This window comes from Semicossyphus pulcher, unplaced genomic scaffold (genome assembly GCF_022749685.1).
Source record: "Semicossyphus pulcher isolate SPU_LCO1_2020_fin unplaced genomic scaffold, fSemPul1.0.p SCAF_17, whole genome shotgun sequence".
NCBI lineage: Eukaryota > Metazoa > Chordata > Actinopteri > Labriformes > Labridae > Semicossyphus > Semicossyphus pulcher.
The window spans coordinates 12,618,080-12,632,995 of NW_027211681.1; the positions used below are offsets into that span (position 1 = coordinate 12,618,080).

Consider the following 14,916-nt stretch of genomic DNA (forward strand, 5'->3'; position numbering starts at 1 on the left):
CCTCAGCCTCGAATTACGGCTGCGGGGGGCCGCGCCACAGTACAGGGATACAGTAAGCTGCTTAACACCAGTCGGCCGGTCAATACTCTGGCCCAGGGTTACGCTCCATTCACATGATTCAGGTTTGGTTGTAAACGGATGCTGGGTGTTTTTTTTGCTCTCTCTGTCTTCTTGCTGAACCTTGACTTTGTGTTTGTGCCCCTCTGGCTCCCTCACACCCCAGAATCTAATACTAATAGTCTTTAGAAAACCAAGTAGCGATGAATGTACAGCCACGAGAAAGAGAAGGTGATACATTATTACACCTCTTACACCCACAGCCCTAAGCACTACCACTTTGTAGAGAAGTTACCCATCTGCTGGAGCCTGCAGTTCACTGACATTTTATTTTCCTTTTGGTAATAACCGGTGGGTTTGCTAAATAAATGATACTCACTTTAAACAGAGGCTTTTAAACCAGTTACTGCTTCACAGGGTCAATTTTAATCCACAATCAATGAAGCCTCTCTCTAGGTAAAAGGATAAGCAGGGTACAGCTATCCAATGTGTATCCAATATGTGTCCTACCAATCAAATAACACTGGATAGAGGCAGAATTAGAGAGTGGTTCAGGGTTAACTTACAGCCTCCTTATCTCTCAAGTCTAGTCATATCTGATGTCTTTATCAAAAGGATTTGTACGATCGTCATACCTGCTGAAGAAAGTGGCAAAAGGACATCTAGATACATAGAATAACACTTATTGCACACATAATAATGCCACATGTTTCTTTCTGTTTATGTCAGGAGAGGGTTTTGCAGCATAGAAAAAGCATGTAGGTTGTGGTGCTAGAGTTTAAAAGAAACATCTCTACAGTACACTGAACATACTGACTCTAAAGGCTTACAGCTACACTCACAAAGATCCGACTAAAAGCAAACACAGCACACTCCACTCGGACACAAATTTTATAACCATAGTCTCCTCTGCGCTGTTCTTTTCTGACACTCTTTTCGTATACACCCTCCTCTCGTCACCTTTTGCCCTCAATCTCACCAACCCATCTTTACCCCTCCTTTTCCCAGCAGGGTAAGGAAGGTTTCCTGCAGATTCTCCACAGATACATGGAGGTCCACGGCACAGTGTACTACGAGACCCAGCGACCTCCGGAGGTCCCGGCCTTCGTGAAGAACCACGGCCTCCTGCCGCAGCATGAGCTGCAGCAGCTGCTGCGCAAGGCCAAGGCAAGACAGTGAAGAAAATAGTACCCACACATAAAGCAATTTATGCGGAGTCAAACTGAGTGCACACAGACACAGCTGCAGCTTAGCTTCTGTCGGTCTCACTGGGATGTCACTCCCTACCTCTCCTCACATTTGTAAAACGTGTTAATTACAAAATAACATTCCTGTTTTCCTGTTTTTTTCTAGCTCTTCATCGGCTTTGGTTTCCCCTACGAAGGCCCCGCCCCTCTGGAAGCAATAGCCAATGGCTGCATCTTCCTTCAGCCCAAGTTCCACCCCCCTCACAGCTCACTCAACCACGAGTTCTTCAGAGGCAAGCCCACCTCTAGAGAAGTAAGAATATTATTGTTCATGACTTACTAATGGAGATGCTTGGGCGACTGCAGCTTTCATTACCTGCCAATTTCCCAAGTCGCTTTATTCATCAGTGAATCCTTAAAAAAGAACTGGCACAGGCTGTAGATACAGACAGGCTCTCATCAAGCACTTGTTAGTGTCTGATGAGAGCCTGGAACATAGCGTTCCTGGTACAACATGAACTATGATGATAGTCATAATTATGCATGCAATGTTCAAGAAAGTCTTGCTATCATTCTCCTGGTCCAGTGCTTTATTTATGGAAAAAAATGCTAGTAAGAGTTGATATGTCACATTAGCAAAACTTCTAGCGGAGTCTTCTACAGTCAATTCAGAATGCTGCCGCCAGACTTCACCAGATCAAACAAACCGTCCCACATCACTCCCGTACTGATGTCTCTTCACTGCCTCCCGTTGCATATTGGATCAAGCTGAAAATTCTCACTTAGAGCGCAACACGATCAGGCCCTAGAATATTTCTCATCCACCCATATTCTTCAGCCCATTCTCTAAGGTCCATCACACTGCACCTGCTGTCCGAGCCACAGACACGCCTTAAGACTCGTGGTGCTTTTTAGGCCATAGCACCAAGCCTCTGGAACGCCCTGTCAACATCTATACGCTCTACTGACTCTGTTAAGTCTTTCAAAAACCAGTTAAAAACATATGTTTGTACAGGCATTCAGGTAACTTTGTTTTTAACCAGTCTATGTATTGTTCTATGTATTTTATTGTGTCGCCTATTACGTCTTGTTACTGCAGTCTGTCTTGAAGGATTTTTAATATGTGGCTCAGTGAGCCATCTTATTGTTTATGCTGTTATTTATGCATATATTGTATTTATTCGTGTGAAGCACTTTGTGACTTCTGTCTGAGAAAAGTGCAATATAACTAAAATAAACTTACTTACTAACTGGAGCTTGCATTTGTCTTCCTGTAGGTGTCCTCCCAGCACCCGTATGCAGAGCAGTACATTGGCAGACCTCACGTCATGACAGTGGACTACAACAACTCGCTGGAGTTTGACTCTGCTATCAGGGAAATCATGAGGACCCAGGTACCCGGCCCCTCTGAACACTGTAATTCAGAATAGACAAGGAGAGTGTTCATTATGTAGTGGTACTTACAAACCCCTCTGATGCAGCTCAGCTGTCAGGCAGTGAAATAGAAAAGCTTTTTCTACTCATTCAGCCTCTCATTTGGTCAAATCAGTCATCAGCTTCATAGATCTGTCTCGATGTTCTGCACTGATTGTTCCTGAAGTCATCCTTGTGACACGAAGATGGATACTCTAAGCTACTTTTGATCTTTGAAAGAGGGGTCTATTCCCCGGCAAAAAAAAAATGATACATGGCCGTTTTGGTAAAGCTTGATATTAAGGTCCTTATAAGAAGCGTAGGTAAGGTAATAAGACCCCTTATGAGTCTTATAATCTAACAACAAACATGATTATGATACTATTATTAACACTTATATAGTCTTATTAACATATATTTAATGTTAATAAGCATCTTATAAGGACTTATAAGGGTCTTATTACCTATTAACTAACGCTTTTTACAAGGACCTTAATGTAAAGCGTTACCCAGTTTTTAAGTGCGGTCAGTGTTTCAATATTCCTATACGGTGAGCTGGATTCAACCATATCACTACCAATAAATCAATAAAAAGATTAGCAGTAATAAAAAAAGTTTTGTATGCCATGCCAGAGTCGAGATAGTGCTGGACTTTTTGTTGTCGCTGCGAGCTGAATAAAGTTTTTAAACTCTGATACAACCTCACAGTTGCTTTTCCACAGCGGATCTCTCCAGAGCGACTCTGCCAGTACGTAGGTAGCAGTCTGATATTGCAGAGTTGAACTTTTGTACCGAGTAAATGTGGGCTGATGGAGAATGTGAGGATGCTAGGAACTGCCAAGAGTGGGAGAGAGGTTAATTAAAGAGTCAACCAGGGAGATTAGATCTTTTCTGGAAAGGAAGACAAACAGGGAGAAAATTGGAAAATAATATATATAGAGAAAGATGAACACACAGACGGAGAAACAGAGAAACTCTGAGTTTAGGGTCATGTAGTGTTTACAAAAGTGAAGCTTGCAGGTGCATCTATTGCATGAAATCGACACTTTGAATGAGAGACAAAGCAGTGAATTTACATTCAGTACATGACTTTAAAGGTCTAGAAGAAGCGTTATCTCCGGAAGTACAATTACAAAAACAAATCTGCATTTGCTAGCACAAACAAAAGATTAATTGGAGACGTGTTTATTGGATCTTGGCTGCCCTTTAGGGAGTCCTTAAAGGTATAATAAGGAGGATTTTTCCCTGCATTTTGTCAACAACACATTCAAATTTGGCCCCTCCTCCTGGGCTCTTCGTCACCAGAAGCTCACCCTCTCATGCAAGAACACACCCACCCCACCGAACTAACACCGACAGCATCACGGTTACCTTTGCGCTAGCATGCAAATCACCGGTTACCTTTGCGCTAAAATGCTATTCGCCGGTTACCTTTGCGCTAGCTTGCTAATCGCCGGTTACCTTTGCGCTAGCTTGCTAATCGCCGGTTACCTCTCCACTAGCATGCTAACCGCCGGTTAGCTTGTCCTACCCGGTTTCAGGCACCTACCTGTCCAACAGAAAGAAGGCCAACTCTGCGTCGCTCTTTCACCATGTTTGCCGGTCTGAATGGGGCCCAGTTGCTAATTTGAACCACTCCCACACTCGCCTATACGCTGTGATTGGCTCAGGGAAGCACAACAGCGCCCCTCCTGGAAACGTTCCTTGCAAAGCAAAACAACAGAATAGATGCAGAGGGAAGGGTCTCACAAGGGTCTGCACACACACTCACCAACACACATATATAGAGGCCCATAAGTTCGATTTATATTATTTCATATATATTATATATATTACATTATTATTATTTCATATTATTTTAAGTCTATATTTTATTTTTTTGGGAAAATCCTACTTATTATACCTTTAAGTTGTTTTTAAATCTGACCAAATAGTCATACTCATTTTATATAATACTGTTGAAAGATGTCATCACATGAGTCATAGCGTGACTTTGGGCTTATTTTCTTCCATCTCAGCCATCAAGCTAATTCCATTTAGCATTTCATAGAAACATTCAGCCGCAGTAACGCTCCGGCTTAGCATCAGTCTCAACTGCATGACGGCACTGAGGGATCATGTGCAGGTAGACAGCTGTCTGCTCCATCCTTTAAACGCTCTGTAATAGTTTGTGCCTTTAGCGAGATTAGAAATGGTGTGCATGAAGATTAGAGGAAAGTTGATATCTGCAGTGATAGCTGTGTATATCTGTGTGTGTTTGTGTGTGTGTGTGTGTTTGCTCTCATCTCTGCGCCTCGTCTGTGTTGTCAGACAAGCTACAGTTCAGCAGCACTGACTCTGACTGCTCTGTCTCCGTCTGCACTGTCAGACCGCTGAGAGAGAGCTGATGGACCCCGTCACCCTTGACTGGAGGCACAATGCTCCAGGAAACACACACACACGCACACAAACAAATACACACTTAGTCAGGTAATATAATTCACCTTGCATTTATCTTAACACTAACAAATTAACACAATTGGGGAGAAACTGAAATCGCACACATCAGCACAAAGAGTCTTACCTGCACATTACAGACACAGATTTTAAGATTTTTTACTGTGTGTGTGTGCGTGTGTTTGTGTGTGTGTGCGTGTGTGTGCGTGCGTGTGCGTGTGTATGTGTGACAGCAGCTCAGGTTCAGTCATGCAGGACAAAGCAATCTCTGGCTGGCTGACAAGTCCTCATGTTCCAATAAATCCTTTCTTCATCTCTTTCTTTGTGGTTTTCTCTCTTTTCACAAGCGTTTTGTTTTTCTTTCCTTCTTTCTGTCTCACTTTATTTCATTTTCCGTTCCTCAGTCTTTCTCCCTCCATCTAAACAATCTTTGGCCAAAGTTAATTAAAATTGTATTAATAGAAGGCATGAATGAATGAATGAAGTGTATTTTCCATACGTGAAAATGTTTGCTAGTTTTCCTGTTTGTGTCGTATTTTTGTTGCTTGTTCTTTGTCAGCTGTCAGCCGAACACCAAAGGATTGTTAAACTGTCAGATAAGGTGGATTGTTACGCCGCCGAGCCCCCCTGTCCACGTGTTTACTTCCTGCCTCGTCTTGCAAAGTAGATTAACATAAGGCTTTGATCAGATCTGCAGTGTGCGTAACTTTTTAAATTGCATCATCCCTCCATACTTGCTTCTCTGTGGTTTTCACTTGAAATGGGCCAAGTCTGATTTCACACATGGTCGAACAGTAGACTGCTTTGATTTCAGATTGGAAAAGCAATTAAGTGAGTCGTGTATCATTTACAAAGGCAGGTCTTTTGCATTCGGGCATAAAGACAAGCCACTTCGATCTTGCTCTGAAGGCTGCGTCGGAGAAATGTGGAGAAAAGTCTTTCCATCTGTTACTTTTTGTTCCGACTTTTTTGAAGCCAAGCAAGAAGCTTTATTTTAGAGTGTAGCTGATTTCCAATTAGCATGTGACAAACAGAAAGCTGTTTCTCAAATCAGCTAATTCAATTTGTTTTAATTCTAGCGCTGCATTCGCAGCCTTTTTACATTCATCCAGTTTGTGTTACAGTGTGTATCCAACATTTAGCGATTAGCGACAAACACAAAAGAATATATATATACAGTATTTCCAGCTCATCTCTAATAAGGCCAATTAAAAGTGTGCTTTACTTATAAAACAGGCACATCACAGCAGGAGATGATCTATTGGGATGCAAATAAACCCTAATGAGTTTCCAAGCGGTGACATGCAGTGATTAGGCTTCGCAGAAATCTGACAATAGAAACATTCATCAGCCGAAATTAACAAGGAGAAGAGACAATTTACAGCAATTAGCGTGAACAATGAAGTAACAGCACAAAAAGTAGACTTTAATGAATGCAGAATAATGTGGAGGCAATAACGGGCTGGGGGCTGTGTTTGTGCGTGTGTGATTTTCAGGTCGAACCATATCTGCCTTATGAGTACACCTGCGAGGGGATGCTGGAGAGAGTGCACGCCTACATACAGCATCAGGTGAGGCTCATGTTTACACACAGAGATACACAAAACAAACATGCAGAGATTCTCAGTGAGGCTACCCATGCAAACACTTTTCAGTAGCTCCCACACTCCCCACTTGGCTCAATATTTCATCATTGTGTGCGTTCAACACCAGGAACAGAGTATCTCTGCTGGTGTGAGAGTGTGGGTGTGCATCAGTGTCTCTGTACTGCATGTATGTGGACTTGTGGTTAATCTACATGCTAGCTCCCATTAAGAAGCACATTTCTGCCCTCTGGCTCTAAAGCAGAAGGTCTGCTGACACTAATGAGGAGGGATGAATAAGGAGGAAGAGCAGAAGTGTGGGCATGATGATGATGATGGAGGGCCGAGTTTTTTTAATAATCCCACACTAGATGTTACACAAAACTGCAGAGTCGCTCTACAACCTTTGTCTGCCCCTGACTGGCAGCTGGTTTGGACAAAGACACTGCTGCTACAGCATTTATATACTATATATACTTACACTAAGGATGGGTCATCAATTTGGAATATTCAAATAGTCATTAATATATAACTATAACACAACTATAATTGTGGAATAGTTCCCAGTGAATATCGAACAGTATTTTTGGTTGAAATACCCACCTCTAATTTTTATGCACTCCTTTGTAAAGCATATTGTTGCTATGTGAAATACAGTACCACTCTTTCAGCATCCTTATTGTTAAGCATACCTTTTCTTACCATGTTTTGAAATGTCCTATACAGAACAAAGGAACAACCTGCTCTGTTTTGATGCAACCTGCAGCAATGATACAGGCTTGCATTAGTGGATATAGCCTGCAGCTGTAGTAGTAGCACCCTCTAACCGTTCACACAAAAAAAGTGGCCACTAGATTACAGTAGCCACTACAGTAGCCAGAAAAGTAGCTAGCAAAGTAGCCGAAAGAGTAGCCTGAAAAGGTAGCTGGAAAAGTAGCCGAAAAAGTGGCTAGAAAAGTAGACAATAAAGTAGCTGGAAAAGTAGCTGGAAAAAGTAGCCATAAAAGTAGCTAAAAAGTAGACAAAAAATTAGCTAAAAAGTGGCTAGAAAAGTAGCCTGAAAAAGTAGCTAGAAAAGTAGACCAAAAAGTAGCTGGAAAAGTGGCTAGAAAAGTAGCTAGAAAAGTAGACAAAAAAAGTAGCAGTATCAGTCCAGGATGTCCCTCGCCTCTCGCCCAATGACAGCTGGGATAGGCTCCAGCCTCTACGTGACCCTGAACAGGATAAGCTGTATAGATAATGGATAGATGGATGGATAAAACTCAAAGATCTCCCCTTAATTTGCCCCTCTATCAGCCTCTTCAAAACTTCACTTAAATTGACAATCTAGTTTTGCTCCGAACAATGACTGATGGTTTTGTCCATCATGTTAAGAAGGGATCTCTTTAGGGCCAGTATGAACAGTCGGGATGATTAAGACAAGAAAAACACTTTTCAATGTAAATTTGGACACGAGAGTTTTAAAACAGACCTGGAAAATGTCCTTCATGTAATGAACTTTTTTACAAAGCTTGATCACTATTCTGCCTATAAACACCATAAACGTCACTCCTCAGTCTACAATGAATGTACAAACTAATGCTTACATATCTGTCACCTCCAGGACTTCTGTGTCCCAGAGCCTCCCTTCATTCCCGCCAACCTCTCCAGACCGGGTTCTGCTGGAGGCAGCAGGATTACAGGTCCTATGTTTGTGCCCCTGCCCAACTCCACAGCCGTCGGCTGGGCGTCCAACATGACGGCTCCAGCTGCCTGGCCTCCTCTCAGCTCCCTCAGGCTGCTCGTATCTCAAGAGGGCCAGTCCTGTGTGGACGCGTGCCACTTAGCTGGTTTCATCTGTGAACCTGCTCACTTCCGCTTCATCAACAACAAGGAGGCCCTCAGAGGGTGAGTCAGCTCAGTCCTGTCAAGCAAGGTTTATTCACCTGGGTACACCTGTCCTTCAATTTAACCCAGAGTGAGAGGGGAGGAGAGTGATTTCTACCCTTAATATGTCACGTGGTGATACTTTTTCTTACAGGAACATTTCAATTTCTCATGCCTTAAATATATTACAAATCTAAAGATGATGGTTGACATCTCAGCTCAAAGGATTCTACATACATACTGCAGGAACATCTGTGCTCCAAACACTGTCAGTCATACCTGTAGTAAAAAAAACAAACCCTCTCAAAGATAGATGGCTCTGTAACAAAGAGGCTGCTGACAGTGACACTGCATCCACACAAAATAATTGCATCTAACCCTGCCGAGTATTCCTGCTCTGCCTGGATGGATACCTCGTGTTATATAAGTTGACACCGGGAACAGGTGAGGCTGAAACTCACCAGGTTTTTGTTTAGTTTTACTCCACACAGCTGAAGCAGAAATGTACGTTTCGGGCGGCTGCCTCTCCTGGAGCTCTGAGACTGAAAGCCTGCTGCCGTTTGAGTCTCTCCTCCTAACATCCCCCTCCTGACTGCTTTCAGCTCTCCTTTTTTTTCCTCTCCTTTTATCCTCCAACTATCTTTTGAGCTTACTTCCCGTCCCTATGAGTCGGTTTACAGTTCTGCTCCCCTTTGTTTCTGTTCTCTAACTTCTCCTCTGGCTCAGGTTTGTTCTCTGACACGACGTATCTTCCTCACACTGACATCTCATACCTGCCTGGCAGTTTTTCCCAACTTCCTTGTCGCTTCTCCGCTGAATTTCTTTTCAAATTGGCATCTGTAGTTAGAAGAAAGAGGTGAAATTTCTCTATTTTCCTGTGTCTACATTCCTTTTTATTTTAAGGTTATGCCAATTCCACATCCCTGTTACTTTCCTCAATAAAAATAACTTTTATTACTTCTATTTTCTGAGTTAACCTTTGAAAAACAAGCCCAGAATGTTTCCCCACTTAATCAACACGGTGAGGTGTTATTTTAGGATGTATTTACAGACCTCTGCTCCTCCATTTCGCCCATCAGGTTGGAGGTGCAGTGCGAGGTGGTAGACTCCGAGATCAACCACATCCTTCCAGCCTTCTCGGTGGTGCGCCGGGAATGCGGCCTCCAGCGGGATCCCCTCCTCTTCAGCTGCGCGGGACACTCCCCCAAATACAGACGTCTTTGCCCCTGTAGAGACTACCGCCGCGGGCAGGTGGCGCTGTGCAGAGACTGTCTATAATGACGGGACAGGTGAGGGGAGACACAAAAGAATAATGCGCAGATCGGCAGTGGAGAAAGGGGGGCACCCACAGGCCAGAGCGGGTGTAGAGCTGTGAGAAATTGCCTGATGGTGCAGTGAGGCAGCTTCCTCCCACAACGGTAAATATAGAGTGATGAGAAACAGGCATGCATGGATTTAACAAGCTGGAAGTAGGCGTGAATAGCTGCCAGGTTGTAGCTGTAGTTATTACAGCAGTAATACTCCGGTAAACGCAGTAAGAGTTCCTAGAACAGGGCTGCAGTGATACCAGGTGTCATTAAGATCAGAGGCAAAAGCCTTTGTTACCAACAGACATTCACATTAACCCTCCAACTACAGGAGAATAGCTTCTACAAGATGATAACCGGTGAGATGATGCACAACTCTTGGAAACTGCGTCTCAAGAAAAATACGAGGCTTAAGTTGGAAAAGCTCCACTTGAAGAACCAGTGACTGTGAAGGAATCAGCTTTGGGATTATTCTGACATTCCATGACAGAGTCTTCAAATATCTTGCTTGGAGAAGCCAACCTCGGGTCAATATCCAATCTCCTCTCTGCACTTGGACAAAGGATGATGGACAACCAGGTTATCTCCCTCGCTCTTTCTCCCCTCCTCCAATGATGGGCAGAGTCGTTTATCAGACCGAACCCCAAGTCTGAGGCGACATCGGTCAATGCAATCATCTCTGGTCGCAAGAAGACGGGAGGGGGAGGACAGAGGACAAAGATAAAGGGTACAAGATTATTTTTCAATAAATAAGCTTTCAGAGTTCTCCACTGGATTTTTAAAGAGTCCTCTGGGCTTTGTGATGGAAAACAAAATCATAAAATAAAAAAATCTGAATGAATCAAAGTGTTTTATCTTCACTGAGTTTCTTCCTGTCTGTTTAGGTTGAGTGTCTCTTCACCTCCTGCTCCTACACCCATCCGTACTACATCTACAATCCTCCAGCCGTTCACATTCATCAGAATCTTGATCAATCCGTCCGGCTGGAGGTCGTTTAATCTTTCTCAGATGGAGTTGACAGCATCGTTTGAAGCTGTTGATAAGAAAGGAGGGAGCAGGTGACAGAGGAGGGAGGGAGAAATCAGATTACAGATGCTAAACGTCCACTAATTTGCTGATAATCAACAATTTTCTTTACTTCTTTAAAGTTTATCAAGATGGAAAACAATATCATCAGTTGTGTTTTGTTGTGTGGATTTTTGTGTGCACACAGAATCCAGTCAAAGCTGTGAAAAAAGGTCACCTCCATTAATCTGGATGCTTTCCAGCTGCAATCCTCGACACACAGGAAATGATTAGCTCTGCTGTAAAGGCAGGTTCAGGCAAACCGTCTAAATTACACCATGTCTGTGGAGCGGCTGGAACAGTCAAATCTGCTCTGAATAAGCAGTTTAATCCAATGAGCATGTACAAAGATGGACGACATGACAGCTCCCTAAATGTGAAGCCAAAACATTTTGAGCGCCCCCTGCTGACTGGCTGCAGTATAGGTCATAAAGCCCGCCTCCTCCATGTTAACAGATGGGACATGAGTCAAACTATAAAATCAAAATACACGCCAAATACATTTTTCTCAAACAGGGTTTCTGTCACAGCTAGTTCTTATCATGCTGATTTACGTCCAAGTGTTCATTTTTCTGACAGGTTTTCTTTTAATTAGTTATTTCATGCTGTAGAAAGGATGATTGACAGCTCTGTTGACAAATACGGCTCCTGCAGCCGATCTGTTCCGGATTAGCAGAGTAGAGGAGGATCGGCGAGAGGAGACGTAACTAAAACAATCACTACAGTCATTGAAGTTTACATATCTGTAAACGTCTGCTTCAGACCAACACAAGAAGCTGTTCTGCTGTTAACATGAGGGATATTTTTCCTGTAAGTTAAATGTGTGTTTGGCTAGCGGAAGGGACAGTACATCAATACCGCGGCTACACCAGCCGAGCTCTACTGCACAGACACAGACTAAGAGGTCATACAGTCATTGGTTCATACGTGCTTAAACAGCTTTAAACAACACATGAATCTCAGCTTGTTGTTTATCTGTCTGGCTCTCAACATTGGCCCACTGTTGTAGTTCAATATCATCGCTCTAATAGTCCCGTTTTCAACCACAGCTGGCAGAAAAACTCTTAAAAACTTAGTATATACTACCAAACTGATAGGCTGCTGGCAACTAGCCTGTATAGCATTTTAGCAGCCTGGGATCCAGCTATTTTCTCAGAAATGCACAGTGGAAATTAGCAAGCTAGCAAAAGTTAGCTAATATTATGCCAATGCGTTTTTGTCTGGATTTGTAAGGGCAGAAGAATTTGGTTAATTGCCACGCTACTTCAACTGCCTAACACTTTTCCAGCAGCCAGCGTCTTCAACATAGAGGAGCAAACTTTGACATGCAGTTCTTTTTTAACAAACTGGTGTGTTTTGCTTATTTTTGGCTGAGAATAATGGCCCCATGACCCAAAGACTAAAGCTTACCAGTCATGTTTGAACGTTTTTTTTTGTTGATGTTGATTTTGTTGCTTTTCAGTTTACATATAAAAACTTGAACTGAAATAAGAATATCTATCCACATCATTATAGCTTGAGGATAAGAGGGATTCATGTACACGGTGTGATTAACTCCTCTATTACATTTTGAAATTGTTTCAAAGGTACAATAGTCAACTTCTGTCCAAGTTTGAAGTTCACAAGAGGACCCTGGAGCATACGCGCGAGCTGGAGAGAGGGTGGTAACTGCCACAATGCAAGTAAGTGTAACACAAACACTGATTCCTTAAAAATATTGGGAACTCCTGCTGATTCCTGCTAATGCTGTGTGCTGCTGCAGCTCCCTCCACCTGCTTCTATGATATTTCATAGAGTTGATTTAATCAAGATTTATGTTCATGGGTGTTTATTAGCAGGATTGGCTCCCTCAGCAGAATCCTCGCTGCACTTGTATTCTTGGAGAGCTCCCTGAGAGGAGCCTCGTGTGCCGACTCGAACTGCAAACCGTTCTTATAAATGGTCGAATTCATGACATAAGTGTCGCTGCCTGAAATACACTCATCCTCCAACCATAGCTCTCAATCCCCTTGTCGTATATATAGCTACCAATGAGCGCAGTATAAACCTTCATTTTGTTGCAGTTATTTTGACGTATTGATCTGTGAATGCCGTTTGAGATGTCAGTAGATCCAGAGAGTGCTTCTTTTGTGAGAATTATAGGAAACAACCAGTAGCATCTCAGGCATGCTACCCTTGGTACTTTTAAACCACATTTCACATCAAAACACTGCAGTGAATAGTCTTCCTGAGAAGTTCAGTGGGTCTACAGAGGCTTGACGTCCAGATTTATGGCTTCATGTCCAGGTGTCACAAATCGCTGACGTCGTTCCAAAAACCTTTTAGTAAAGTTTTATTCCTCCTTTTTTCTTCTTTTTTCTGGGCCCATGAAATAAAGTCTAATTCTTGTCGAGTTAAAATTACGTCATGGCAAGTTCACAGTAGTTGCTGTAGAAAGTTACTGTGACTACATTTTTCAATCAATACACAGCCCTTTGATGAACAGTTAAATAATGACCAGCATGTCATACATTTCACATGTGCGTCTGCGTGTCCGTGTTAGAAAAACAGCCGCTCTCTGTCCAAACCCCTGTGACTAAAGCAGAATTCAATGAATAATAAATCACAAGTGTGAATGCCAAAGCAGATTCATCAAATCCTCATTGACCTGGACGAGCATGGGGGAGAAATGTCAGCCATTTAACCGGCTCGGGGTGATTTCAATTTAACACCAGAGGCAGTTCAAACTGCAATGAATACTTTGCATGTCCGCGATTCATCCGTCTTCTTCAGCTCAATATTTACAATGAGCATGAAAAAGCACTTAGGCCCTGTGCGGAAAGTCTGTTCTTCTCTCCACGAGCCGCGAACACCAGAGCGGGCTGCGGCCAGTAGGAGGGGTTCAGTACCTGATGCAACAGCAGAATGTGTGATGATGTCACTTCTCAAAGCTTAACCACCAGAGATGAGCGTATATTGAATCACCTTAATACATTTAGATTTATATACATCATAATATATGTTCTATGTAAAGAGATGAGTGGCTTTTGTTGTTTTCTTCTTCAGCTTACAAAAAGTTAGTGAGCCACATAAAGAATGCATCAGCTTTAGGGTAATATCCTCAGAGGTAGATGAGAACAATTGTTACAAGTCTTATAACTTAAACTTAAACTTAAGTTTGAGGTAAAGATTTTAAGGCAGCGTGAAACCACCTTTGTTAACCCGGTCTTGTCCGGTGTCAGAGGCAAGAGAGTGTCTCACACACACGCGTATGGAAATGCAGTGTAAAGTATAACCTTTATTATAAATATAAATTCATTAAAAATACAACCTCCTGCGACCCTATAATACGCAGCACTTCAAACTGCTCAGGCAAAACTTTGTCTTCACTGCCGACAACGCTAAAAGCTGCGAAAGCACCCTCCTGCCATCGCTACGGACAAAACAGTTCAGTCTCTCTCGCGCACCATCCAGCCGCCACCTTTGTGTCCACCTCATCGTCCCCATCCCCTGACACAGGTGAAATGCAGCAGGTGCGTGGAAATTCTTTGAGTGTCCACGGGGAGACAGAAACCCTCCCTCACATTCCCTCACTACGGTATGTTTATTATGAAAAGATGGCTAGCTTAGCTTAGCATAAAGACTTGAAACAAAGGGAAAGAGCTCGCTTGGCCCTTCTAGAGCCTTAATTTAAACATAATATCCTCATTATTTCATCCATACAAAAGTTGTCAAACATTATTTTGTTTTACGTTTGCCAGACTATTTCTTTAATGGCTTAATGTCAGGCAACTAGCTGGGAGACTCCAGAAAGTCACTGCAGGAATAAAGTCATATAGCAGGAGTCTCAATTTAGAGTCAGGGAAAGATTGTAGCCGTGGTTGAACGTAAAAATGTCACGATTGGCTCCCAGTAGGATACAGGACTTGAACATCAGCTTCAACTGAAGAAATGAAAAGCTGTCTCCGCCTCCCTTGACTCCTCACTCCGCTGTATGATCCAAACACTCCTTCCTGCCAGGTA

General features: G+C 42.8%; 1 protein-coding gene across 1 annotated transcript in view; it reads left to right on the forward strand.

Moving 5' to 3' along the window:
• LOC138595098 (alpha-1,6-mannosylglycoprotein 6-beta-N-acetylglucosaminyltransferase B-like) overlaps positions 1 to 10,676 on the forward strand; it is a 124,275-nt gene extending 113,599 nt beyond the window's left edge. Inside the window, exons 13-18 of the mRNA XM_069666420.1 lie at positions 1,066 to 1,224; positions 1,411 to 1,557; positions 2,522 to 2,638; positions 6,590 to 6,664; positions 8,280 to 8,563; positions 9,622 to 10,676. Coding sequence (XP_069522521.1) covers positions 1,066 to 1,224; positions 1,411 to 1,557; positions 2,522 to 2,638; positions 6,590 to 6,664; positions 8,280 to 8,563; positions 9,622 to 9,820 — 981 coding nt within the window. The 3' untranslated portion in view covers positions 9,821 to 10,676. The remainder of the gene's footprint in view (positions 1 to 1,065; positions 1,225 to 1,410; positions 1,558 to 2,521; positions 2,639 to 6,589; positions 6,665 to 8,279; positions 8,564 to 9,621) is intronic.
• Positions 10,677 to 14,916: the final 4,240 nt, after the last annotated feature.